At 40.7% G+C, this 27760-nt stretch overlaps 3 protein-coding genes across 4 annotated transcripts in view; 2 read left to right on the top strand and 1 right to left on the bottom strand.

Moving 5' to 3' along the window:
- Positions 1–858: 858 nt before the first annotated feature.
- LOC118805405 (zinc finger and BTB domain-containing protein 12-like) lies at positions 859–14103 on the top strand. Its single transcript, XM_036566174.1, has 5 exons — positions 859–998; positions 7051–7256; positions 8108–8305; positions 10572–10745; positions 12175–14103. The coding sequence occupies exons 2-5, from the start codon at positions 7053–7055 to the stop codon at positions 13186–13188; spliced, it is 1590 nt and encodes a 529-aa protein (XP_036422067.1). The 5' UTR covers positions 859–998; positions 7051–7052; the 3' UTR covers positions 13189–14103.
- A 1769-nt stretch (positions 14104–15872) lies between these two features.
- Positions 15873–25703, bottom strand: nelfe (negative elongation factor complex member E). The gene is made up of 11 exons (XM_036566172.1): positions 25597–25703; positions 24140–24224; positions 23811–23880; positions 20662–20807; positions 20456–20530; positions 19522–19559; positions 19096–19427; positions 18295–18439; positions 17278–17332; positions 16265–16367; positions 15873–16154 (listed from the first exon to the last, which is right to left on the bottom strand). Exons 2-11 carry the CDS (start codon positions 24212–24214, stop codon positions 16081–16083), a joined length of 1113 nt encoding a protein of 370 aa, XP_036422065.1. The 5' UTR covers positions 24215–24224; positions 25597–25703; the 3' UTR covers positions 15873–16080.
- skiv2l (SKI2 homolog, superkiller viralicidic activity 2-like) overlaps positions 25241–27760 on the top strand; it is a 53111-nt gene continuing 50591 nt past the window's right edge. Inside the window, exon 1 of one of the 2 annotated variants that reach the window (XM_036566170.1) lies at positions 25241–25351. The gene's annotated coding sequence lies outside the window, so the exon portion shown is untranslated. The remainder of the gene's footprint in view (positions 25352–27760) is intronic. The other variant, XM_036566171.1, reaches the window with a different exon arrangement.

Here is a 27760-nt window from a genome sequence, read left to right as displayed (position 1 = left end):
ATGGCCACGCATTAGGATCTCGTTCCCACGCTTTACTAGGTCGTAGCTACGACTTAATCATCTCATTCCCATGCCTTAATACGGAGCCCCGCTGGTGACATCCTGTATAAATAAAAATAATGCGTGGCCACGACTTAGTAAGGCGTGGGAATGAGATCCTAATGTGTGGTCACGACTTAGTAAGCCCTGATCTTGTTCCCTTACGAAGTCGTAGCCACGCATTAGGATCTCGTTCCCATGCCTTACTAAGTCGTAGCCACGCATTAGGATCTCTTTCCCACGCCTTAGTAAGTCGTGGCCACGCATTATTTTTATTTATACAGGATATCACCAGCAGGACTCTGTTCTACGGAGCCCTGATGATGACATCCTGTGTAAATAAAAAAATAATGCATAGCCACGACTTAGTAAGGTGTGGGAATGAGATGATCAAGTCGTGGCCATGACTTAGTAAGGCGTGGGCGCCTTACTAAGTCGTAGCCACGACTTCATCATCTCATTCCCACGCCTTACTAAGTCGTGGCCACGCATTAGGATCTCGTTCCCATACATTAATAAGGCGTGGCCACGCATTATTTCTGTTTATACAGGATGTCACCAGCGGGGCTCCGTACTGTTCCATTCAGAGAGCCCATAAGGTACTTGTAATTGTCTGGACTGTTATCTTGAGATCCTGACTTAATTGTCCTGTGATGTCAAAATCACAAAAGTTGTTTTTTCTCGAGATCACGAATTATTTTTCTTGTGATTTTATTAATCTTGTGACATTATAACTACCTCATGGCTTCTCTGGACCTCCGTAAAATTCTCCTTTCACCGGGCTAAAAATTCGGTTTTTTCGGCATTTCAGTATTTTCAAACGCGTCTCAACCCGGCTGCCGTAGTCGAGGCAACTGTAATGGGGAAGTAAACAGTAGCGGCGTGAAGTTAATTCAGCTTCGTTAAAGCGCTTATTTTCGTTTTCGGGACTGAAGGGATCGCTCGCCGCAACGTTAGAGGTAAGTTTAAGACAGGACGGCGTGGGAAAACTAGCTACAGTAGCGCCAACGTTAATTAAACATCGATTGCGGGCGCAGTTAGCATTAGCACTAACGGAGACAATAGATAGTGCCGTTAGCACGCATGCTACAGCTACCAGTTCCTCTTTTTTACATTAATACATACAGTGTGATGCATAATTTATATATCTTAGGAAATCCAACCCTCGACAGATTTCTGTCTTTCAGCTTGGAGCTGCAGTCATAGCCTTAAAGTCATTCAGCGAGTAAAGCTAACAGCTAACTTAACACGAACTTATCCGCTAGCTTCTTGTTCGAATTGTCCCGTTCCACCTTAAATGCTGCAGCGTGAATGCAACTGCTGCATCATTTAAGGTGGAATGGGGAAAATTCGTACAAGAGGATGGCGGATAAGAAGCCGACTTGGGCTTCGTATTTTTTTCAGTTGTGGGGTTTTTGTGGACTTTTGTTTAGGCTGATACCGCTAGAATGGCGGGCCACTGTCGGCCTCGCGTCCAGTTTTAGTGAACTCACCTCTCTCACGACATTTAAACACAGACATAACGCACCGATGGGGCTTCATATAAAAACAGGCTTCAGAAACCATGAATACAGTAAATGCTTGTTCAGTGTTTCACACACAGCACAGCGCCACATCCAGTAAAGCAGTAAGCAGGACCGATCCAGTAAAACAGGACTGGTTGTTTCCAATGAAACATGCACTTGTTCAGTCTTGTTATAGTGCTGAGGACGATATGCTCGGGAAAGTGTGTCGTAATACTGTAATAAAAGATTTAAAAATGATAAAACAGTAAAAAAATATCACAATAATTAGGGCTGTGTATTGTTATCATGACAAATGATGTCACTATACGATACAGTATGCTTTTCTAAACACATCATGGATATCATCAGCCTGACCAACTGCCTGTCTAATTTAAAGGGAGGAAGATCTTTAGTCCTGTTTAACTGCTTTTTGTTCAACACAGTATGCGAAATATTGAATAAAATTAATCGTTTTTGATAGTATTTTTTTGGCACTACTGTTTATTTTTTCTTTGTTCCAACTGATCGTATGTCTGAAAAAAAAATATCGTGACATTTCGATTATCATGAAATGTTCTTAAATATCACAATATAATATTTTTGCCATATCACCCAGCTCTAACGATAACTAAAATGGAAAGTTATTGTAGGCCATATTTTTCATTTTCAGTGGCACAAACTCTGTAGTGTCACGCCTATGGATTTTACATACACAGATGCCACTTTGGGTTCAGCCAGGCATGTCCGCAGCACTGCCATCGTGGGGCGGTCAGCATCGCTCCCGGACTGCGTTCAGTACAATTACAGAACAGCAGTTTAGGAAAGGTACTGTCCAGAATTAGACTGTTTGAAGAATATGGCACAGGTTGGATTGGATTATATAAAGATGGCATTGTAGTGATGTTTGTGCCTTGTTTAGGTATTGATATGTTTATTTGGTGTAATTGTTTTTTCTCTGGTTTTGTATGAAGCCTGTTTCATTTTGTAACCCATACATTGCCAGAGTCTCTCCGTGGTGTCTTAACTTGATGTGAACTGCAGTTATAATAGTTTATTTACATTGGTTGTTAGTTTTGGGCAAATGTGCATTGTAACTCCAGCCATACCCTGATCCAGTCTGGAAACCTCACGTTATACTAACACCTTCTTACTCTGCTTTGGGGGTTTACATCCCATACATGTGTGTGTGTGTGTGTGTGTGTGTGTGTGCATGAAGCTTGGAAGCAATTGTTGTGTTGATGCATGACTGTTTCTACCAGAGCTTGCGTTAAACTCAGGAGCATTAAACTCAGTTTTCTCATTCTAGCTCACGATGTAGTCTTTAAATTTATTTTTGCTAGATCACAACGTGTGTGTAAGCAAATAGTCAAAATAATTATGTTCCCTGAAGAGATCTGCTTGGCGCTTCTTGGTCATTTCTACAGACTCAGGTTAAGCTCGTCCGTTTGACTTAGTCCTTACACTTCATATCTGGTATGTATTTACATTAATTACCGATTTTTATGACAGTTTAACGTTAATGTTTAGGAACGTGTTAAGATGTTTTTAATCTAGATTCTAAATGGGTTGGTCTATTTGATCAGCTGTCTCTTTGCTCAGTGGGATCGTATCACTATCAGTAAGCATTTAAATGATTGTAAATAATTGTAATTGTAAATAATGCTTTTAGGGCTGTTGTCAGCTTCTTTTATTTCAATTTGACAGTTAATACCATTTAAATTGGATGTTGAAATAATCAGCAGGAATGCCCCCAAATTTTAGCCACTTCCACATATTGCGTATTTCCCCTCACTTTGCCAGTTGCTGTGAAGGAATTCACAAAACACAAGCTCCCACCTTAGTAGGGCATTTAACCTCAACTTCATTCTTTCAACAAAAAAAAAATCACACCAGAAAACAGTGTTTAAGTAGTGCTGAAGATGTAATTCTGCATGTACAAAACTGTGTGGAACACACAACACTATTTCCATTTCACAATAAACATTTGTCTTGGTATTAAAGTCTTGCTGGTTGGCTTTCTTCGCTCTGAGGTGAAGAGTTTGCTGCCGTGGTATTGTGTAGAAAATAGGAGGTGTAAGAGCTGTGGAGTTTTGTGTAAAATCATAGTAAAGGCTTAAACATGCACCAATTTTCTGAACAGCATAAAATATTTCAACACTGCTGTTATTTCTAAGCACTTTTGAACTCCAGTTATAGGTCTTCTAACAGTGCCAGATGTACGTTCACAACATCAATGAGAGTGAACTGCTTCACTCAGCCAGTGAGCTCGTAAGCTCGCCAACCAATCAGCCCTCGGTAACAGTAATGCCAACCAATCAGCCCTCAGTAACAGTAATGCCAACCAATCAGCCCTCAGTAACAGTGATGCCAACCAGTCAGCCCTCAGTAACAGTAATGCCAACCAATCAGCCCTCAGTAACCGTAATGCTCGCCTCCTATTATCTAGAACGATTGCTCTAGAAAATCAGAAAGAAAAAAGAAAGTTTTCTTTCATTTTTTTCTTATAAAATACCACTTTCCAAAATTAAAAGAAGATCCCATACAAATGGTTAAAAACAAGTTTAATTATTTTTTTTATTTTATTATTATTATTATTATTATTGTTATTATTATTTTTTTATGTTTAGCTCCTCTCATCCTCATTCACTCAATTGTGGGTGCCCTCTACCGTTTTGCAGTCATATTTTTGATAAAGAAAGAAATAGGAAATGGCCTGGCTCCCCTTAAATCGACTCTAGTATTGTTACATATATGGAGTAAGGGTGCCCGCAGAGGACAAATGTGATCTTGTTGTGAACCATTGAGTCTGGTGAGAATGATGTGGAAACGCATTTGACTGGCACAATCAAACACTCAAAGAACTGGACGCTGCAAACAAGCAAAGTAATGTAAATAAAAACAAACATTATTACAGACATAGCAGTAATATTACTACTACTCCTACTAATAATAACGTCATATCTAACTTTATATAATAATACCACTGTTTCTAATAATAATAATAGTAATAATAATAATAATAATAATGTAGGATTAATGTCGTAAAAACGCACAGAAGCTACAAATACAATACTTATATTCACAGAAAAATGCCAAAGAGAAAAATTTGAAGGGAAGAGGACGTGGTATGGAGGAGGAGGTTTCTGTTGGCATGGCTGTACACAGTGCAGCCAAGCTCTTCAGTGTCCCCCATAACACCTTGGAGGACTGAGTGAGTGGGCAAGTGACCCATGGCTGTTGCACAGGTCGTTAATAGTTACTGGCACCAGAGGATGAAAGGGCTCTAGTGTAGGACTGAATATACTGTGTGCAGCATGGGTTCCTGCTCACTACGATGCAGCTGTAGGCATACGGCAATGCAGTGGGGATGAAGAGGAACCCCAGTGAAGATGTGCCACTGCTGTGTAAGAAGTGGTGGCACTGTTTTAGAAGGAGGCATGCGGATGGACTAAGCGTTTGGACCCCTGACGGCATTGACCTGGGCAGCAGTTTAGCCTGCTGACATCTATGCCGGGGGACCAGACATCGCAGGTACAAGGTACTGACATATACATACCAGCAGGCCGCCGGCACCCAAGACCACATGTCTGTATTGGCCTGCTTCAGTGCAACTGGGGAGGACATTCCACCATTGATTATTTGCACAAAACATTTTCCCATAAGCCCATACACTCAAGGAGGACTTTACAACACTATCTCTGCATTCTCCCCATCACCCACTCCAGGACGCTCAGCCCCTCCCAGTCCCTTTAGGAGAGTCTTTGTTGAGGCCTGGGACATCACTGGAGAGAAGTATGAGACACTGCTGTGGCAGAAGCAGGACTAAGCCAACAAGGCTTAAAAGGCAAAGGAGCAGAGGGGCCTAGATCACCGAGGACCCCACCGCTGGAGCACCAAAAAAGACCTCCTGTGACATCCAGGAGAACCCCCAGCTGCAGAAGCAGTCCCAATACCACCTCCACCTTTTTCTCTTCCTCCTCACTCCCAGGAGAAGAGAGATGTGACAATGTTATTATAAATTCACCACTCTTACCCTGAGATTTCAAAAGTTAATGGTATAAAATGTGAAATGAATGATAATTCAAATGTTCTCAACCTGCATGTGAAAAGAGAAAAGCCCTGGCGCTGAAGACAGGTGACTGACTATTCAGTTAGAGATTGAATCGCTGTTAAGGACACTTGTGGCGGGTGCAAGCATTCCAGCCCCCCTGGGGACGACGCCATTGTGTCAAGTGTGTTTTATCCCCAGTGTGAGGAGTGGTTTCGCTGCAGCTGCGTGCAGTGGAACCTCTCAGAAGAGGAAGACTTTGAATGTTTGATGCTGGAGAACCTGTGCCTGCTTCATGTCCTCAATGCCCTTATCAGTCTAAATGTGTGAGTGCGCGCTCATGTTGTTCTAAAATATTTATAAAGATGTATAAATTCAATTTTTTATATACATTTTTACATTTGAGTCTCATTACTCATCAGATCAAATAATATTTTTTACAAGAACAGGTTAGACAAAACACTAGCTAACCATCTGTGCCTAGAATATTAATATTTCACTGCGTTTTTTGGAACCCAGCCGCTCCAGAGTACAAAGGTGTGGAGGAGAAACATTAGTAAATTAATATTGATGTCTTTTCTCTTTCTCTTAAATATGTTCAGTAAGTGTCAAAAGTAGGGGTCATTACGTTGATTTTAAAGCAAACTAGCTGCCTCAAACAAATCTGTCCAACAATGAACAGATTGTGAGGCCTTAATACTGATGAGCCTAAAATGCAGTTTTCTGAAATGTAATCTTGCATTGTAAGCAGAACCCCTATTCGGGAGCTATGGAAGGAATTACCACAGTAATTTGTCATCTCACTATAATATTTCACTATATTACCATGTCACTTAGAGAGATCATATAGAGGATGAAACAATATCTCTTTTTCTTTTTTAATATCCATATCAAACTCCTAAAGGGCCATTCTGACCTAAAACTAGAGTTGTTCAGGTTTCTGTAGCACAAGCTTTGCAGTTTTGGAGATGCTTCGACTCTGTCGTCTGGCCATAATAAATTGGCTCCTTGCAAAGTTGCTGAGGTCTTCATACCTGCCCATTGTTTCCACTTTCAGCTCATCAGCTGTGAGATCCGACTGTTTGCTTACTGTCTAATACATCCCAGTCCTTGACATGCGCCGTTGATACTGGACAACAAGATGTTATTGACTTAATCTGTTTTTTGGTCACGAGTGGTTATAGTGTTTAGACTCATTGGTGTCTAGTACTGTGATGACGCCACTGAATACTGTTGTTAAAACAAATTGCCTGTTATTACAGTTATTACGACTATGCTATTAAAGTCTACAGGTTAGTTTGTAATGTCATTTAAGGCTGTAACCCAGCCCTGCTTTTAGTGGCTCAGCCAAGAATGACTGCACCTGGCAGACTGTTTGTTGATGCTGCAAACATTTGTGATCTATAAAATCAGCAGTGCTGCTGGAGTTCATTCCTGACTTCATTTCCTGTCCTGCAGAGATGGATATGGTGTGTTTCCGGTTACCTGGGCACGGCGACGTTGCCCTGAGGAACATGAACTCTCTACGGGAGCAGCTGCACTTCTGCGATATCACCATCATGGCTGGAGGCAAGAGGATGTTCTGTGGTCATAAAGTGGTGCTAGCCGCCTGCTCCGCCTTTCTCAGGGACCAGTTTCTGCTGAACCCCTCTGCACAGTTGCAGGTACCACCCACAAGATGTGTGCTAACTTTAAGAGACTTAATAAGAGTTAAACGTCCAATAAGAAGCTAGCCAGCCTGTAAATTGTATGAGAAGTTTTCGCTTCTGGGTACATCATTTCTGAGAGCTATTTTCTGAGTTTTACTTTTCACATTTTTTTTCTCATGCATTAAAGGGCCCATATCATAGAAAACAATTTTTTTCTGACCTGTTTTAAAATTAAAGTAACGAGAAGTAACAGCAGAGGTAATAGACACATAGTCCTGTGCAAACGTTTGGGCACCCCTGGTTTAATGAAATGTTTTGTTGATTTTTTTAAGTATAAATACGTACACATCTGCACATCTGAATGCACAATTTTTGTGTTTTTGCTTAATTTAACATATTGGGGGAGCATAAAATGTGGCATATTTATGGCTTAGTTATGGAACATTTTATGTGTTAAACTATAATAATAAAATAAATAAATGAATAAAAGTTGTGCAGTAAAACTTGCAGGAAAACGCCACATTTAAGTTTCATGTCGTAGATATGTTGACTTATTTTGCTTAGAAAATCAACAAAACACGTAATTTGACTAGGGGTGTTCAAGGTTTTGTATGGGACTGTATGTAAGTCTTAAAGGTACAGTAACAAAAGCTGCCTGTTTAATTCTGAAGGATAAAGAGAAATTGGAAATGATCATGTGAAAATGAATCATGACTGTTTTTGGTACACAAAACTGCACACGTGTGATAAGTGGACCTCGAAGGAAAAATATGAAACGGGCCCATGAAAAATGCAGAACCTTTAACAGGAACAAAGTTTCTTCCTGGCTGTCCTTGTTTGTAACAAACACCCTCTGATCTTTTCAGCAGGTGTCAGTGTTGCACAGCTCAACGGTGATGCGGGAGCTCCTGCAGTCCTGTTACACAGGGATTCTGCAGTTTAGTGCCAAAGAGATTGTAAATTACCTGACTGCAGCCAGCTACCTCCAAATGGAGCATGTGGTGGAGAAATGCAGGGGCGCCCTGAGCCGGTACCTGCAGCCTAAGAACGACAGTCCACTAGGAGTGAGTGTGCTCTACTTCACGTTTCCTATTCTACATAGTGTTTAAGCTTCCATGAGGGCTGCTACATCACAGCAGAGGTAAAAGCAGCTGCATAGCTTCGTCCTCCATCTCCTTTCTTATTTAAGTTGGGTTAGCAATCAGTTCAATCTAACCATTTCTAACAGCCCATATATGTACATGAACAAGGACTCATTTTTGTCTGGTAACAAACGTAGCAACAGATGTTGTAAATACAGTGGTGTGAAAAAGTGTTTGCCCCCTTCCTGATTTCTTATTCTTTTTTGCATGTTTGCCACACTTAAATGTTTCAGATCACCAAACAAATTTAAATATTAGACAAAGATAACACAAGTAAACACAAAATGCAGTTTATAAATGAAGGTCTTTATTATTAAGGAAAAAAGTGATCCAAACCTACAGGGCCCTGTGTAAAAAAAGTGATTGCCCCCTAAACCTAATAACTGGTTGGGCCACCGTTAGCAGCAACAACTGCAATCAAGCGTTTGCGATAACTGGCAATGAGTCTTTTACAGCGCTGTGGAGGAATTTTGGCCACTCATCTTTGCAGAATTGTTGTAATTCAGCCACATTGGAGGGTTTCCGAGCATGAACCGCCTTTTTAAGGTCGTGCCACAGCATCTTAATCAGATTCAGGTCAGGACTTTGACTAGGCCACTCCAAAGTCTTAATTTTGTTTTTCTTAAGCTATTCAGATGTGGACTTGCTAGTGTGTTTTGGATCGTTGTCCTGCTGCAGAACCCAAGTGTGCTTCAGCTTGAGGTCACAAACAGATGGCCGGACATTCTCCTTCAGGATTTTTTGGTAGACAGCAGAATTCATGGTTCCATTTACCACAGCAAGTCTTCCAGGTCCTGAAGCAGCAAAACAGCCCCAGACCATCACACTACCACCACCATATTTTACTGTTGGTATGATGTTCCTTTTCTGAAATGCTGTGTTACTTCTACGCCAGATGTAATGGGACATACACCTTCCAAAAAGTTCAACTTTTGTCTCATCAGTCTACAGAGTATTGGGGGCAGTCACTTTTTCACACCAACATCAATGAAAGCCTGCCATCTTTAGGGATGTATTAATTCTTTAAAAGCTCTTGAAAGAACAGAGAATGCTGTGCTTGAGGTAGCTTTTTAATGTAGTGAGTGATGTAAGGCTATGGCAAAAATTCTCTGTAGGTTTGGATTTCTTTTTCCCTTAATAATAAAGACCTTCATTTATAAACTGCATTTTGTGTTTACTTGTGTTACCTTTGTCTAATATTTAAATTAGTTTAGTGATCTGAAACATTTAAGTGTTACAAACGTGCAAAAGAATAAGAAATCAGGAAGGGGGCAAACACTTTTTCACACCACTGTATGTATGGTACTTCATCTCCAGTCATGGAATTCGATCGTAAGTGGTCACGCTAGACCACATATGTCAGGCTCCAGTCCTGAAACACTGCAGACTTTAGCACACTGCCTCATTTAACACACCTGATTCAGCTCATCAGCTAATTAGTAAGGTCTTCATGAGCTGAATTCAGAGCGTTAGAAGAGGCTAAACACTAATCTCCATAGCACTTTGACCCGAAGGTCACCAATTTAACATGCCTGCTCCTGATGCATTCCAGACACATGGAAATGCCAGGTGTAAACAGCTAGACATCTTGCTGGCCACTTGTAATCACTCAGGTTGGATGTAAATAGCAAGTGTTAAAAATCCACGATAATATCCAACCTCATCAGCAGTTTTACTGACTTTTGTGATTCTTTCGTTGTTCCGTCCCGTTACTTGCAGTAAATGATCAGTGACTACACTGGGTGGAGAATTTTTGCCATAGCCTTACATCACTCACTACATTAAAAAGCTACCTCAAGCACAGCATCCTCTGTTCTTTCAAGAGCTTTTGAAGAATTAATACATCCCTAAAGACGGCAGGCTTTCATTGATCTCTGGTCATGGGTTGGAGGACGTAGAAACATGCTATCATTTAGAGTAATGAGATCCACTCAGTGATGGCGATGGTGTGATGAGGCAAAACGAAAGAAAACTGCAGAAGACATTAGTTCAGTTAGTAGTTCAATTGAATTATAGATTTAATGGATAATAAAAGTCATCATTAGTTTTCTCCAATACTGAGGAAAGAATGACATTTTCTTTCTCCATTCTTTGGCCTTTTTTCATTTTCAAATTTCTTATATTATTTTTCCCCCTCCTTCCTTTTTCATTGTCACTGTCTCTCCATGACCAATTTGCACGGACTCAGATGAAAGCAGAGGATTCCCAGTCCATACCGGTGATCGTCAGTGGAAGTGCGTCAGCTGCTTCTGATCACACGTCATCACTGCAGCCTCACAGCTCAGAGGAGGATCCCCAGCCCACTGATGTGGAAGGCCCTGGTGTTCAGCACGAAGACGATGAGGATTTGTCCATTCGACAGGTACATGCCATACTTGGTAATGTTAACCATACCTCAGTGATCTTCTCAGAACAGTGTGATCCAGCGATTAGGGCTGGGTATCTAAATTCGATAGCTTTGAGGTACCAACTGAATTACTTCAGTACTAATGAGTATCAAAAATTTTGTCATTCAGTACAGATTTCATACCTAAACAGTCAGTCTTGGCACCAATAAACCAAAATCTAGACTGCTGATTGGCTAAATTACATTGTGTATGCATGTTATGAACATCAGCGCTTCTTGAATGGTTAGGAATCCTACCCACTTCTGGCACCCGATTACTGGTTTAAGCCACACTCACTTTGTTTGTAATTTAAAAGGTGTCCAAAAAAGTATTGTTCAGGAATAGGTAATAAAATGAAGGTATAAAATTTTGAACAATACTGTAGATTTGACAGACACTAGCTTTCTATGACTGTTCCTGGTGGGGAGATGCAGATTAGTGTTCGTTTTTCACGAATATATGGGTGGGTGGGGAGGGGACTCCCCACTTGCACTTTTTGTCGCTGTGTTCCACCATCAGTCCGCTTGCAGTCGCTGTGTGGCCGTTTCTGTGTTCTGTTATAGAAGTGAAGGAAAAGAACAAGTAAACCCATCGAACATACAGTATCCGGAGCAGTAAACAGTCTGCTTGCTTTTTCTTGTTTTAATGTTACATCAGAGCTTACAGTGAGAATAACATGCAGACTTGTGTCCTTATGCTTTTAGAATTTTCAGAACATGAACTCATTCACACAAGCCAGCAATGTATGTTGCTGAATCTCATTAGCAAGCTGGCTATCTTCATCAGATTTTTAAAATTTGTCTCACTGCTCAAACTGCATTCAGTGGTACATCTTTTTGCCAAATCTCTGCAGGTAAATATCTGTCAGCAGTTGTATAAAGCCAATTTTCATTATTATGTAAGACTCATAGATTTCAGGAAGATTGCCCTTCTCTACCTTCACAGAAAGTTAAATGTTTGTCACTTGTGGCCATGACCAGTCCACTGTCTTAAATGGCCAAATAAAGGAAAAAATCTCCTGAAACTTTTCACGACGAGGCAGATTTCGCTACACCGTAGCTATGCAGCACTCCACTGAAATGAATAGGAAGTCATAAGCACACAGTGTTTCAGTAAGTATTTTTACATTTGCATAAAACTTATCATGAACTTCCACAAAACTGATGTGTGTGATCGTTTTGTCTGCATTTTATGCCGATAAACAGATTTATTGCCACGGTAAATTCACTCAATGCCACTCAGAAGCAGAAATCAGTACAGTTAAGATGTATTTACTAAATACTACAGAGTGAATTTCCTTCAGCTTGTCTGTGTAGATTTCTCTTTAAATGAACAGCAACGTTAGCTTTGTGTATCCAGTTCTTTATACATAGTTGACAAATATATTTCACATATATGTTACAGGTTAGAGCCCCAGATCCCTCTGGATGTATTCAAGAGGACGAGGTGAGAAATGACTTCAGCGTATTTCAGGTTCACATTAAGGATGACCACCAAGACCCAGAAGATAATGGTGATGTCCATGAGCAGGCTGGAGAGGCAATGGAGGTGATGGGACTGCCGACACGTGGCGAGGAGCAGGGCAGGGAGGAAGGTGGAGCTGCAGGTAGCAGCCAGAGGGCTGGAGTCCGCTACTGGAGGCGGCGATATGGTGAGCCGAGGAGAGGCAGGGGGCGGGGCTTCAAGCACAGGAGGCGCTACACCTTCCATGAGCGGAGGCCTATGGGTAACTTTCAACAAGCTTGGCGCTTTCCCACCTCCGAAGAGATAATGGGTAATTTCGGAGCGGATATCGGACCAGATTACCTGTCAGCCCAGCCTATGACAGATGGTCCGCTACCAGTGGAGTACCAGCAGGCAGAAGGCCCAGGAAACATACCAGGCACGGACTCGGCGCCTGCCCACTTTAATCTGGATGGCTCTGGCGCTGATGAAGATTTAGGAGTGGTGCCGTTACCCACAGACGAGGAAGGTAGGGGGGACGACTCCGTGGCCGTCGTAGGGTCTACATCTTGCGTCACAGGGACAGTAGCATGTGAGCACTGTGGCCTAGCCTTCTCTTCGGTGCAGGACCTGGCCGTCCACTCGCGCTCCACTCACCTGCTGTACGTCTGCCCGTGCTGCGGCAAGCACTTCAGCCACTCCAGCAACCTCAGCCGCCACATGGTGGTCCACCGCACGTCCAAACTGCACACCTGCCCCCTGTGCCACAAGACCTTCACGCAGAAGTCCACGCTGTGCGACCACATGAACATGCACAGCGGCGAGCGGCCGCACGTCTGCGCCTTCTGCCACGTCTGCTTCGCCCACAAGCCCGCCCTGCGGCGCCACCTGAAGGAACAGCACGGCAAGACCACCGCGCAAAATTACATGGAGATCCAGCGAGAGAGTGAGGGAGTGGTTGGAGGAGAGGTTTAAGGTGACTACGGTTTAGCTGGAATGGAATATTAAGTAGCCTTAGAGAGGAACAGATAGATTACGTAGAGGCCTTATGCGCCTCTCAGTTTGTTGAGGTTTAAAGGGAAGATCCTGACACAGAGTGCTTAAGTTCTGCTAGGACAGTTTACACTAGGGCTGCACGATATGGACAATATATTATACTGATACACTAGTTATATGCTACATATTGCAACTACGATACAACTTGCAACTGCTCGAGCATATTGATGAACCTCTACGGTGGTTCATTGGTTATGTGATAGCATTGCAAAGCCAATATTGTGATGACGATTAACAGACAATGTATTGTGCAGCCCTACTTTACTCACCTCTCATGCACTTCTTGCCAAACGGTATCCACAACTTGGCCAACCTATCAGTGATAACGCTAAATCACTTACGTAAACAGTTGTAATACCACAGAATAAGAGCAGAGCTAGACTTAGTCTACCTTTTTCAGGGTTTAAGACAAAAATGACATGCATGCCAGGTCAGGATCTGCTCAACATGTATTAGTGAGGCATGCCCTAGTCCTGAACCAACTGCTTAAAGCCCACATGTATACTTAAGTCGCACTCACGGGTTGAAATTTGCATGGGAAAAGCACCTGGGTGTCAGGATCTAGACCTGGCTTTGTAGGCAAGTTCAGTGGTGTTGACTCTTATGTTGGCCATGCTCTCGAATATTTAGGAGAAGCTGGTCACAAACTTAAGTATATCTGTGCCTCATCACTGAATGAATTAGAAAACACTATGTTAACGGACTATAGTATGGGGGGGGGAACAATGAAAACAAGAACAAACTCTGTGTCAGTTTAATTGCAGTGTATGTGTATGTATGTATCCAGTAACTAGCCTGTGTGGCAATTCAATAAACTAGTTAATAACAAGTCGGTACTGTTGTAGTTGAGTATTCATGTCCCATGGTTTTAGACTTGTTTCATGCTGTATGTTTAGAATTCAAGCATGTCCTGACCAGTGATGAATTAAAAGCAGGCAAGTTCAATCCATTTCTCGCCCATTCCCTTTCTGCCATTAAAACATTAAATCGATAAACTATGATTTTCGAATATCCGTTTGTGACTTGTATTTTGTCCTGTGCCTTAAATTAAAAGCTCCCTATATGTGCATGGGGCAGCTTTGGGCTAGAGGTTAGGGAACCAGCCCTGTGACTGCAAGGTTGCCGGTTCGATCCCCTGAGCCGGCAGTACGTGACTAAAGTGCCCTTGAGCAAGGCACCTAACCCCCAACTGCTCCCTGGGCACTGCGGATAGGGCTGCCCACTGCACTGGGCATGTGTGCTTACTGCCCCCTAGTGTGTGTGTGGTGTCTCACTGTATGGATGGGTTAAATGCAGAGGTAAAATCTCCCCATTGTGGGACTAATAAGGGTCACTTAATCATTTATATGGCCAAAGTATGTAGAGATGTGACCATCACACAATATTGAATTGCAAAGTTGGAAGGATATAATTATATAAAATGGCTTTGTTTGCTGTAGCATTAACATTGCCCGTCACTGGAACTAAGGGGCCCAAACCCTGAAAAACGGCCCCAGACCATTATCCCTCCTCCACCAAACTTTACAGTTGGCACTATACATTCTGTGGAGTGTATAGTGGCATTCGCCGGCCCTTTCCAGATGGGACTGGATACCGCTGGCCTTCAGCACTTAGCAGCCCTGCTCTGTTAGTGTGTCTGGTCAACTGCTTTATAGCTGCTTACAGAAGCTTCTGTTTCAAATAGCACAGTTGACCGGGGCAGATCTAGCAGGGCAGAAATTTCACTGACTTGTTGCATAGGTGGCATCCTATACCAGAGCCATGTTCAAAGTCGCTGAGCTCTTCAGTACGACCTATTCTACTGCCAGTGTTTGTCTATGGAGATGTTGTGCTTGAGTTTATACAACTGTCAGCAATAGGTGTGGCTGAAACACCTGAACTGAGTAATTAAATATAGTGCTTGTCTAACAAAGAACCATTTAAGATTCAATCACATGTGCACAGTTCCCTACTACACATATGGTGCACTGCTTGGGTGTAGAGGTCAAAATTTTGTAATGTACATACTGCACTATATAAGGAGTAGGGGGACATGTAAGATTAAGCCTGGGTATCTTGTCTGTTCTGCCAGGTATTGGCTTTTGTCTTCAGTCTGTGCCTTAGTGAAAAGCTGCTCAGAGGGGTTTCAGTCAGAGCTGAACAAAATTTCACTTTTTGTTGTTTTATTCTTTCATGTTTCCATCACTTTGGTGTAGTACCTTCATCTGTCTCAGAACTTTACAGACTTTATGTACATTTTTCTAAAGTATTCTCCTCTGGTGGTCTTGGACACTGTGTACATCCTGGATAGCTTTTTCTCTAGAACTGAAGGTGTTCCTAAATCATCACCTACTGCAGAGGTTTGCAATCTTAACCTGCAGCCCTTTTTCATTTCATTTCAAATAAGCAGAAGCACGTTTGATTCCATTCTAAACACTCACAACTGATCACGAGTGCTTCTGCTTTTTTGGAATGAAAACCTGCATCCACATCAGCGCTCTGTGGATAGGACTGGACACGCCAGCGCTATCGTATCTGGTTATTTGCAATTGACAAGTTCACAGGAGCTTAATTTTTCTTCTTTGGTCCTCAGTGAGAGAGACAGCAGCAACAGAATCAGGATCCTAATGTCACATCTAGAAGCAACTTTATTGAGTGCAACAAAGCAAAGCAGAGTTGAGCTAAACAGCAAGCTACATTAAGGGGAAAAAGTTGTTGAAGAAATACATATTTTATGAGTCTGATTCACTTGAAAATACAGCACTTAGAAAAAAAATACACTGATGTTGAGTCGAAACAGTTTGTCTTCGACATAGAGTCCAACAGAGGTCCTCAGAGGAAATCTTCGCTGTAGACAACCTGATTTCGCTTGTCCCTGTATGAACCCTTGGCACTGTTTTGAACAGCTGCAAAATTGAAGAAGTGGAAGGAGAAACAAAAGTAAGGAAAGGTAAATGGCTTAATCGAGAATCAACACTCAGCCTGACAGTCTTTCGTGCTCAGCCCTGTTACTCACCCAGAGAAGCCCACACAGACTTGCCGGTAGCTGCATCCAGCATTGGCTGCTTCCTAGCGATGCTAACTTTGATAGTAACGTCTCCCACTGTGGCGCCGTTCAGCTACAAAGGGTATTAAGATAGAACTCAATCTCCTGTAGACATTACAGAATCTAAACCTTTTTCAGCCAATTTAATGAAGTGTACACCCTAGTAAAATAACCAGCAGTTGGTAGTAACTAGTTACTTTTACTAATTAACCGCATGTACTCGAAAAAATCAAGTGATTTTAATAGATTTCCTGAGTATTTTTAAATCATAATACTTATACTGTTAATATATTTGTAGGGAAAAGAATCTATGTTTTACTACTACTATCATAGTAATTAAGATTTGGTTCCAAGTCCTGTTTTTGTGTTTAATTTCATTGTCTGATGACAGCATCTCTACTGCTTTACAATTAATCATACCTCATTCTGTTTTTTGAGAAAAAGTGTTCAAAAATAGAAAATCTAAATCTAGAGTCTAACTAGCAATTCAGCACACCTTTTATTATTTATTAAAATCTGACTGTGCCTTTCAACCATATGTGAACTGTTTGAGAACAAATTTAAAACTGGAGTACAGAGACAAATAAAATATACATGCCTTTTCCCATTATGGAGGGCGCTGTATATAATATATTGTGCATACTAGCCTAATGTATAACAATTAACATATAATGTTAATGTATAATATCATAAAGTGCTTTTCATACAAGTAGAAGCTGCAAGTTCTTTACAATCAAGTGATAAAACTCAAGGTAATTAAAACAATGTCTAAGCAGAAAACTGCTAAGAACAAGGTAGTGCTTTAAATGTTAAACGAGATACATTTTCATTATTAAGAGTTTTTATTAATTTTAGAAAAGTGAATCAAATTTAATGTAGTGTCTAATAAAAAAATGGAACTGCAAAATCTTAGTGACAGTGAGTAAACGTATTGAAGCCTATTGTTTTGAGAGACCAAAAATAAAGGAGTAAACTGGACTGACCTCTGCTACAGCCTGATCTGCTGACTCCATCTTCTCAAATGTGACAAAAGCACAGCTTGAAAGAGAAACAGAGTGAAAAAAAAATTAAACTCTATACACACAGAAAGATCAGCTTAGCCTGTGCTTTTCTTCATAAATCAAGCATTCTGGGGACTCTGAAGCACAGAGCATAGTCGGTGGAGCAGCTGAGGGTTGTGCTGTTTGGGTATTTGTCACAGTGAGTGTGTTTACGTGCACTTAATAATCTGATAACTGCAGAAAAGCAGATTTTGTCAGTAATCTGATCAACGCGTTTACGTGCACTTGAGTAATCAGATAATGGGGAAACTCAGATTTCTGCTTTGCAACCAGCCAATAAACTCACAGAAGAAGACGTGATGTAAACGTAATGTAAAACTCAAACTTAATGCTGCAGCTTTTTTTTTTTTTTAAAACATTCCACCACTTTACGTAAAAAATATGAACATACATCATCTAGAAGATGAAGAGTATTTAAATCCTTCATTTCGCTAAGCATGTATTTGGTTTCAGTGTCGCTCCAAAAGTGTTTTGCTGCGTCTCGTGGCGACGCTGCTCACTTATTTACGGTACCACTGTCTGTTTTCGCACATGCGCAGACTGAGAAATCCGAAAGAAATCAGAGTAAGAGTTCACATGCACTGAGAAATCTGATTACTGAGCTAAAATCCAGCCTCTATCAGATTTCTAGACCTTACTCTGATCTAAGAAATCACAATATGCTGTTTACGTGACCATCTGAATAATCAGACAACTGCAGAAATCCAATTATGATTGGATTATTAAGTGCATGTAAATGCACTCAGGGTTACACACTCAATTCTGCTCATTAAGTGCCTGTTTTTCTTGGTTTTTCTAAGCCCAATTTTGGACTTAATTTTACTGTCAGTACAGAATTACCATAGGATATGCACAGCCATGATATAACCAGTGTATTAATGAATATTAACATTTAATAAAATAGCAGCAACATAAACCTCATGATAAATGTCATCATACTTGCGTGGGGAATCCATGGACAGGTCGATGATGTTGCCATGCTGAGCAAAAGCTGCCCGCAGGCTGTCCTCCACGAGTCCTGAACCGTACACATACACTGTGTTTCCCTTCCGCACACTGCGCCGCTCCGGGTACGAGTCTGAGCCTGCACAGCCACAAAGGACAGTTACAATCTGCAGCCACTTAATACTTAAAGTAAATCTTAAAATCTGTAGGATATAGTTATGCATATACAAGAATAAGCAACTTCGATTATACTTGAAAATAACTTGAAAAAAAAAAACAAAAAAAAAAACTACTGTACATTTACCTCTTACTAGAAACCCCTACTTTGTAGCTCCACCTTGCTGGTGTACAGTTAGAGACTGTAGCTCATTTGTTGATGCAGTTTGTGTTACTCTTATCCATCATCAATGGTCAGTTTCTGACCACAGAGCCGCTTTTGTCTGGGTATTTTTGTGTGGTGGTCCACTCTCAACATTGGCACTGATATGTGTAAAAACTCTCTGATACACTCGCACCAGCACCAACACACTACCATGTCAGTGTCACTGCTGTACTGAGAATGGACCACCACCTAAATAATATCTGGTCAGCAGTGGTCCTATGGTGGTCCCTTTCCACCGATGGATGGATTATATGATGATTATATGGTGCTATGATTGCCTGATGAAACCTACCAAGTGCACCTATATGTGTTTCCAATAAACTGGCCAATGAGTGTAGGTAAGCGGTAGGTGTACCTTATTACACTGGAAACTGTATATTTATATAGAGAGGTAAAGGGATAAAGGTATTTACGTCTAAATGGTCCATCTCTGTCTCGCTCCCTCTCTCTGTCTCTCTCGCGGTCCCTGTCCCGGTCTCGTTCTCTGTCCCGGCTCCTGTCTCTGTCTCTCTCTCTGTCCCGCTCGCGATCTCTCTCTCTGTCCCGGCTCCATTCGCGCTCGCGCTCGCGCTCCCTCTCCCTGTCCCGATCGCGGTCTCGCTCTCTTTCACGGTCCCTCTCACGGTCCCTCTCTCGTTCTCGGTCTCTGTCCAGCTCTCTTTCGCGTTCACGATCAAAGTCACGGCTGGACGACATTCCTCCTCCGTCATCATCGTCGCGAGAACGTTCTCCAGAGCTGACGAAACTGCAGTGGCAAGAGAAAAGAGCAGGTGGATTAGATCATATTCAAATACTGGTTGGCTTTATAATGATGCTGTGATAGTTTCACTGACGCTTACCTCTCGTACAGACTCTTTCTGTGAGATCGTTTAGCAGACTGCAAAAAGAGAAAGAAACATGTTGACAACTTTACAGAATGTTAAGAACAACTTATTTTACCCATCTTGATCAAACAGGAGGAACTGATAAAAGTGGGGAACCCTCAGAAACGAATGATTTTTGAGACTTTAAAAAACACGTTTGTAATCGTTCATTGTTATTTAAAAGAATCATCATGATTGTCTCTGCAAATATTGTTGTACTACTCCTTTTTCACTGTCAAGTTTTGGTAGAAAACAAAAGGGTTAAAATCTTGAAGCACCCACTAAAAAATTGTCCAATCAGGATTCTTTTTCCTGTGGTATTTAAGCAGATACAGTGGGTTAGGACTTCAGGAGCTGGACAGAAGGCCTTACACATTAGATTCAATACCAACATAATTAGGAAGCGACAGGATCAACCAATCACATTTTGATTTCCCACTGTGACCAATTTTGTAAAAAAAGAAACGTCACTTTGGGCTTTATGGAGGTTCTAGAAACATCACTGACTGAACATGAACCATAATCTAACCAGGTTTTAGTCAGCTGTTAGAAACGGAAAACAGTGGCAGCTGTAAAACCGCTACATACAAGGTCAAGTATATAATATAATGTCTGCTAAAAGTATAAAATAAAAATGTGGAATGCCTTTTAAAACCTCCAAATGTCTGTGTTTAACCTAGAAAGTCCAGAAAGAGTTCATGAGCACCAGCATTAGCTTAACATACTATTAGAAACCTTCGCATTAGAATTATTAAAAGGGTGGGTTTTTTCTTTCCTTCTTTTTTAGCCTTTAACATTTATGGGCCAAACTCAAGGCCTAGTTTTAACAGTCATGGTTTGACACTGGTAAATGAACATTACTGGGTAATGCACAAAAGTATTAATGCTAAAGAGTGGCGATCAGCATTACCTCAGCAGGATCCTCATCTGTGGAAACGCTTCTCTGAAATGGGAGGAATGCTGGAACGGGACCTTTTTCTGGGTCCTGAGATTAAATAAAATACAGTATTTAGTTACTAATTATGATAGACGTCACATGTATCTTAATTTAAATCCATGTAGTGACCACCTAAAAAGTTCAAAATGCCGGCTATTTTGTCTGTGTTGAAGACGTACCTTTAATTTCCCCTCAAGTGTTCTTGACCGCTTGAACCCTGAGTTCTTGTTCTCTGATTTGATGGCGCTAATAGCACCAGATTTGATGAGCATTTTGGCCTGTTCAGTGGCTGTTGCCGTGTCCACCACAGGCTGGTCTGACAAAGCTTAAGAGATACAGGATACAATCAAATAGAGGTGTGCGATTTGGCAAACTGCAATATAACCATGACTGTAAAATAAACATAATATCATAAGTTTTCATGATACAATAATATTTATTTTTGCTGTCATCTGGTAAGTTGGAACAGACAAAGTAGTGGCCCCTTTAAAAATACTATAAAAACTATGAATCCAGTTTAATTGTATTTAACATTTCACATACTACACTATATTTAATTAAACAATACTAATTATGATTTTTTGTAATCAAACCTGCCTTTGGAAAGTGTTTGTAAGTGCTAACAATATCCATAATATGCTCAGAAAAGCTTATTGTGACATATTATGACATAATTTAGCACAATAACAATAAGTATTGCCATATTGCCCACTTCCACAGCAAAACTCAACTTTCACATGAAGAACGTACGGTAGGCACTTCCTTTAAATCATCATCACTGAGTTACTTAGATGATCCACAAACCCAATGAAAAAACACTAAATACGCTTTCAAATCACTGTACTGCTAAATTTTCAGGACTTTTGAAGAGGAATTCCTGAATTTCTGCATAATTAAATCACTAAAATGTAAACAAAGTCATATAGAGTAGTTTAATGTGAAATGCTTCTAGTGAAACTTAGGCCAAAATCTTCTCTCAAAACTATCATAAACCAGTTAGAAATCTCAGGCATGTATTTGTAACAGCTTCCTACGATGTATTTTAGGGGAATTAAATGATAAAGACAATTGGTTTCTTTCACCACCACTATTTAAACATTTATTCATACAACACTTTTCTGAGTCAGGCTGCAAAGTGCTTCACAACAGTGAGATAAAGCAGATAAAATAATAAAACAAACAAAATAAAATACAGCGCAGCTTCATCCACAAACAACACAAAGAGAGAACATTTACTATGTCCAACCTCAAAGGCTAAAGCTTACAAAAGCCTTTTTTTAGGAGCTTATACTGAAAAAGCTTAATCTCCCTTTGCGACGTTCATTGGAGGAGTGCAGCATTTTCCAGGATTACCTCCTTGTGCGCACACTGGGAAACTCGTAGTTAGGCTTGGTGGGGTGGACGTTAATAATCTATGTGAAATCCCTGCCTTTCGCCTTTGGATACGAGATGCTAAGATAGCACTTCTCAATGTTGGGTCCTTCTCAAACAAGGCGTTTGTTATGCAAGAATTTGTATCTTTCGTGTGGGATCGATTTTTTGTTTCTAATAGAGACTTGGCTCAAAAACGATGAGAACGGTTTTCTGTGTCCCCCAAATTATTCATGCTTCAATTCTCCAAGGACATCAGGACTTGGTGGAGGTCTGGCTGTTATTTTTAAAAATTCCTATAAATGTCAAACTGCCCCCCCCCACACCCACACCCACAGTATTCATATTGACAATGTCTGTGATGGGTCTGCTACAAAATTTTTAAACACCATTTTGTTCAGCATGGTTGCAAGGTTGGCCTGACTCATAATCGGAGTCACACACTGGATCGGGTGTTCATTTTAGGCTTGCCTCCCCATTCTGTCTCTGTGGTGAATTTATTTGTATCAGATCATAATTGTATTACTTTTAATGTGCCCCTGTTCATTATTAAGCCTGGTTCCAAACACTGTGTACAGTCATGCTTTTTTAACGATGAATCAAAATCACAATGTTCAGATGTGTTTACAGGGTTTAGTGAGCAGTTGTTTCTCTGTACTAATGTTAATGACCTTGCTAGCAGTCTTAGATAAGGCTGCCCCTGTCAGATTAAGGACAAAACCTAAGTGTAGAGTAAGAACAGAAAAAGTCTTGGCTTCAGGTTTATTATTTATACCTGAAGGATTTGTGGTCTGTTTTTAATAAAAGAGGTAGGGATGCTAGAGCCATTAAATATTTTAATGATTTAACTGTAAATATACACAACCCAGGGTTTTTATTTTCTAGGATAGACTCCCTAGTAAATGGGGTTGCCCAGAGCACACCCAGTTCTATGACTGATGTAGAACAGTTTTTCAAGTTCTTCCTGGATAAAATCACAGATCTTAGGAATAATATTTCATTTCAAGTGGTTCCTCAGAGTAGCGGAGCTGAAATATTAAACCGATTTTCTCCCATCTCCCTGGAGGAATTAAAAAAGATAGTATACTGTTTGTGTCCCTTTACTTCTTCTGGTTACCTTTTTAATAGCTACATTTTTTAAGTGTCCCAGATTGTTTTAAGCTGGCGATGGTGCAACCTGGTCTTAACACTATGGATTGCGTGAATTACAGACCCTTTCAGAGTTGCCTTCAAAGTGGTTGAAAAACAGCTGTTAGTTCTGCTAGAAGAAAACTGTGTCTTTGAGAAGTTTCAATCAGGTTTTAGGCAGAAACGCAGCACAGAGACAGCGCTTGTGAGAATTTTAAATGACTTCTTAATCAATGCTGATGCTGGAGAGTGTCTGTTTTGGTATCATTGGATATTGATATAGCTTTCAACACCACTATGAACAATTCTGACTCTACAAAACGTGTGTATATATATATATATATATATATATATATATATATATATATATATATATATATACATACACACACACACACACTTTTTTAATACATTCATGCTGGAGAGGTACATGCAGGGCATTCTATGGCAAAACAGTGGCCAAATAAAACCTTTTTTCCCCTTAAATTTACCCCTGTTTTACCACAGTTTATTAACATTACACACAAAAACTCAGAAGGTTCACTGATGGTTTTGGAGAGTACATAAAATAGATATATCTGTGTCTCACATTGTGACCCCTGCTTTTGATCAACACCACTGTAAAGAAATCGCTTCTACACAAATCTCTCTACAATGCACTATTTCACATCAAACCACTCTGTGTTTGTTTTATATTTCAATGACCGAACTATGCAAACATTTATAAAAATGTATGGAATTCCTCTTTAATAATACATCTCAAATTTCAAACACACACACACTTTTTTGGTCCATTTTAGACACAGAAGTAAACAGGACAGAAACTTACTGCGCTTCAGTCCAGCCTGGCTTGTCTGATTGCTGGAACTCTGCTTCTTAAGTGCCAGTAGAGCCTTTTTCTGAGGAAGCAGAGCAAAAAAACAATAGATTCACATAAATGTATACTGTTAACGAAAGATAAGGCCTAAGATGGTGCTGGTAGTTTGCTAATAAGAAGTGTGTTTTTAAGATGAGAACAGTGATGTTTGGACATTGACTGAATAAAAAAAAGTGGACTTTATATTTGACTATGCATGAGTTTCTAAACCCTCTATAACAGCCTTACAATATGCACCGCTGCACTGCAGTGCTTCAGTGATAGTTACTCCCTTATTCTACCTTTTTCTTTAACTTTGCATATTTTTTCTGTAATGATTCCTCCTCTTCGGTCAGCGCGCTTGGAAACACAGCCATCGCAGTAGAGCTGCAGGAAAGAGATGAGAAGTCAGAGCTTTCCGACCATCAGTCACTTTATGCTATTTTATACTTGGTTTAACATGCTTTAGCCCAGAGTTTCACAGTTCCACTCCTCCTCTATTCTACCTCCACTGCAGATGTAAGTGTTTCTCCTGTTCTAACAGACCTGATTTAGCTCCAGAGGGACTAGATCATTAACTTGTAGTGAGACTCAGACACGAACCTGTACAGCGCAGGTGATCTAAAGGAGGTGAAATGCTACCTTTAATTCATACATTCAGTCTGGATTAAATAAATCAGTACTTTCAGTGCTGCAAACCTCCTGCACAGTTTTGTCTTTTCTCTGCACCTAAGTTACATCAGCAGCCACTCAAGTCCTTCTGGAGCTGAATGAGGTTGTGAACAGGAGAAACACTCTTTAGAATGCTTCATTCCACCTCAAAGGGGAATTCCACCAATTTTTCACAATTTCTGCACAATTCAGTGGTTGAGATATAAACATTCAGAGTGGTTTGATGTGAAATGGTTCACTGTAGAGAAACTTACTGACTCAGATTTTTTTTTACAGTGGTGGTGGTGAGAAGAACCAGGAGACCAGATGTCTATAATCCAAATACAGTCATTTTATTTGCTATCCAAAACCACCGTTCCCTCTGGGTTTTAATGTTGATGATGATGATGATAAAATATCTGAAAGAATACGTTTCCTTTGGGGACTATTTTGTCTTAAAACACCCTTCCTGTATCCTTCCACCATGACCGGATTAAAGTAAACTGATTAAAATACATTTTAGACTTAAACCCTTTATGATAAAACTGATGTAAGGCAACGTCTCAGACATGATACGCATTCATAACCCTTTCGCGTTACAGCTTCCTGTACGGAACTTTTACAGGTGGACGTCTGGTTCCTATCACCACCACTGTGGACGATTCTGACCGATGTGTTTACATCTTAACCATTTAATTGTGCAGGAATTTGGAAAGTCGCTGGAGTTCCCCTTTGGAAAGGTGCAGCCGTTCCATTCTAGTTCCTGCACATGTAGCTGCAGCATTTAAGGTGGAACGGAAATTCGAGCACGAAGCTGGCGAACAGCAAACCGTCTTCAGGCTGGTAGTGCAGGACTAGAGGAGGTGACTTAAACACTGTTTAACCACAGCTCAGCCACTGTAACCGTAACTGTAACCGTAACTGACAGAGCTCAAACAGCGCTGTGCAGATTTTGGCTAGTTGCGGCTCATTTATGCTACACAGCCGTTTGTTGCTACGCCGAAAGGTTAAATACAGTGCTATTACAATGTTATTCAGCTGTAAACATGTCCTGCGTTTGCGTGTAACAGTTACACCAATTTTTCCAATACAAAAAAAATGTTTTTACCCCAAAAAAATATCCAATTAATCCTGTATTTTACGCGCACAACAAAAAGTCTGTTATCGTTTCTTCTTCGTTAATCCGCAGACTGCTGGCCGCCGCTGTACTGCCACCTAATGGCTCGTACAAAACATTGCACCTACGTACGGAGCCCCGCTGGTGACACTTTGTATAAATAAAAATAATGCGTGGCCACGCCTTATTAATGCGTGGGAACGATATCCTAATGCGTGGCCACGACATATTAAGGCGTGGGAATGAGATGATTAAGTCGTGGCCATGACTTAATACGGTGTGGTACTCACGTGTTACTAAGTCGTGGCAATTTATTTTTATTTGTACAGGATGTCACCAGCGGGGCTCCATACCCTGATGATGACATCCTGTGTGAATAAAAATAATGCGTGGCCATGCCTTTGAAACGCATGGGAACGAGATCCTAATGCGTGGCTACGACTTAGTAAGCCGTGATCTCGTTCCGAAGCCTTACTAAGTCGTGGCCACGACTTAATCGTCTCATTCCCACGCCTTACTAAGTCGTGGCCATGCATTATTTTTATTTGCGCAAGATGTCACCGGCGGGGCTCCATACTTACGATTGGACAGAAGAGGGAACATTTCCTTCAAAAAGCGTATTGGCTGATGTATGTATATATTTGGCGTATATTGTGCTACATGAGGGACATCTGGCGGTCACCAAGGCTAAAACCCCAATACCAATACCAGCAATTATACTTTTATTAGACTAAATATTTATTGACCTGTAAAAAGGGGGAAATCTGTGATTTCTACAGTCAAAATCAGTAACTTTGTTATTAGTATTAAATGAATATTAATATATGTACAGTATTTTTGCAATACAGAGTTTTTATTTTTATTTTGTAAGCGTCAAATACACATTCAGTTTCCCAAAAAAGAAGCCTGAAGCTTTACTGTCAGGATCAATTCTAAAAAGGATGTTAAAATATCGGTCTTCCCACCCGTGTGGGCAGTGTTTCACTCTACACTGTTTCTACGAAGCTGAAGTTGGCTTCTTATTCGAAAAGCCCAAAGGGGTACTCCACCAAATGTTCAAAATTTCTACATAATTCAATCATTAAGATGAAAATTAAATGTTCATGTGAAACCTACAGAGTTTCTCAGAATAGTAGTAATAGCAACCAGACGTCCGAAGCATTTAGCGCATCTGAAAGCTGTGACACAGAAAGCTGTTACATGAAATGGTTACGAATATGCTGTGTGAGCTTTTACAGTAGTTTTGCTCTAAGGATTTGGCCAAAAACACGATTTTAAAAACCTATTTATGCCCCCAAAGAAAACTTGAGAATTTCCCACTATCGTTTCATGGTCAGCATTACCATACTAAAACCCAGACGACGCGTGTAGACTCACTGGTGGTTTTGGATTGTAAATAAAATGGTTAAATTGGTGTTGTACACATTGCGACCCCGGTTCCTTTCACCACCACTGTAAAGAAATCTGAGTAGGCCACTCTGAATGACTTTGTTTACATCTCCACCGCTGAATTCTGCAGAATGTTTGAAAAATCGGTGGAGTTCCCCTTTAAATCATACTGCAGTTACATTCCTGCGCCTGTAGATGGCGCGTTTGAACGGTCCAAGAATGACTTCGCCGTATAGAAAATTCTGATCTAGGTAAAAAGATGGTGAATATCAAGCCAACTTGAGCCTCGTATCGCCTCTTACCAGGTTTGTCGTGTAACCTCAGAGCTATACCTTCAAGATAACTTGGCGTCGGAAGTACCTTAAAGGGGAATTCCACCGATTTTTCACAATTTCTGCACAATTCAGTGGTTGAGACATAAACATTCAGAGTGGTTTGATGTGAAATGGTTCACTGTAGAGAAACTTACTGACTCAGATTTCTTTACAGTGGTGGTGGTGAGAGGAACCAGGAGACCAGATGTCTATAATCCAAATACAGTCATTTTATTTGCTATCCAAAACCACCGTTCCCTCTGGGTTTTAATGTTGATGATGATGATAAAACAGTGGGAAATCTGAAAGAATAAGTTTCCTTTGGGGACTATTTTGTCTTAAAACACCATGTCTTAAAACTCCTTCCACCATGACTGGATTAAAGTAAACTGATTAAAATACATTTTAGACTTAAACCCTTTATGATAAAACTGATGTAAAGCAACGTTTAG

Source organism: Colossoma macropomum, unplaced genomic scaffold (assembly GCF_904425465.1).
Source record: "Colossoma macropomum unplaced genomic scaffold, Colossoma_macropomum, whole genome shotgun sequence".
In the NCBI taxonomy this organism is placed as follows: Eukaryota; Metazoa; Chordata; class Actinopteri; order Characiformes; family Serrasalmidae; genus Colossoma; species Colossoma macropomum.
The sequence above is the reverse complement of the archived record's forward strand: the minus strand, read 5'-3'. Positions and strand labels throughout refer to the sequence as shown.

Excerpts from the sequence above, each read along its gene's own strand:
- LOC118805405 (XM_036566174.1), top strand. The coding sequence starts at position 7,053 with ATGGATATGGTGTGTTTCCGGTTACCTGGGCACGGCGACGTTGCCCTG. Across the intron at positions 7,257-8,107 it reads ACCCCTCTGCACAGTTGCAG|CAGGTGTCAGTGTTGCACAG; the intron begins GTACCACCCACA and ends TGATCTTTTCAG. Across the intron at positions 8,306-10,571 it reads AGAACGACAGTCCACTAGGA|ATGAAAGCAGAGGATTCCCA; the intron begins GTGAGTGTGCTC and ends GCACGGACTCAG.
- nelfe (XM_036566172.1), bottom strand. The coding sequence starts at position 24,214 with ATGGCTGTGTTTCCAAGCGCGCTGACCGAAGAGGAGGAATCATTACAG. Across the intron at positions 17,333-18,294 it reads TCCATGGATTCCCCACGCAA|CTGTGCTTTTGTCACATTTG; the intron begins GTATGATGACAT and ends TTCTCTTTCAAG. Across the intron at positions 16,368-17,277 it reads CAGATCAGGCTGTAGCAGAG|CTGAACGGCGCCACAGTGGG; the intron begins GTCAGTCCAGTT and ends TACCCTTTGTAG.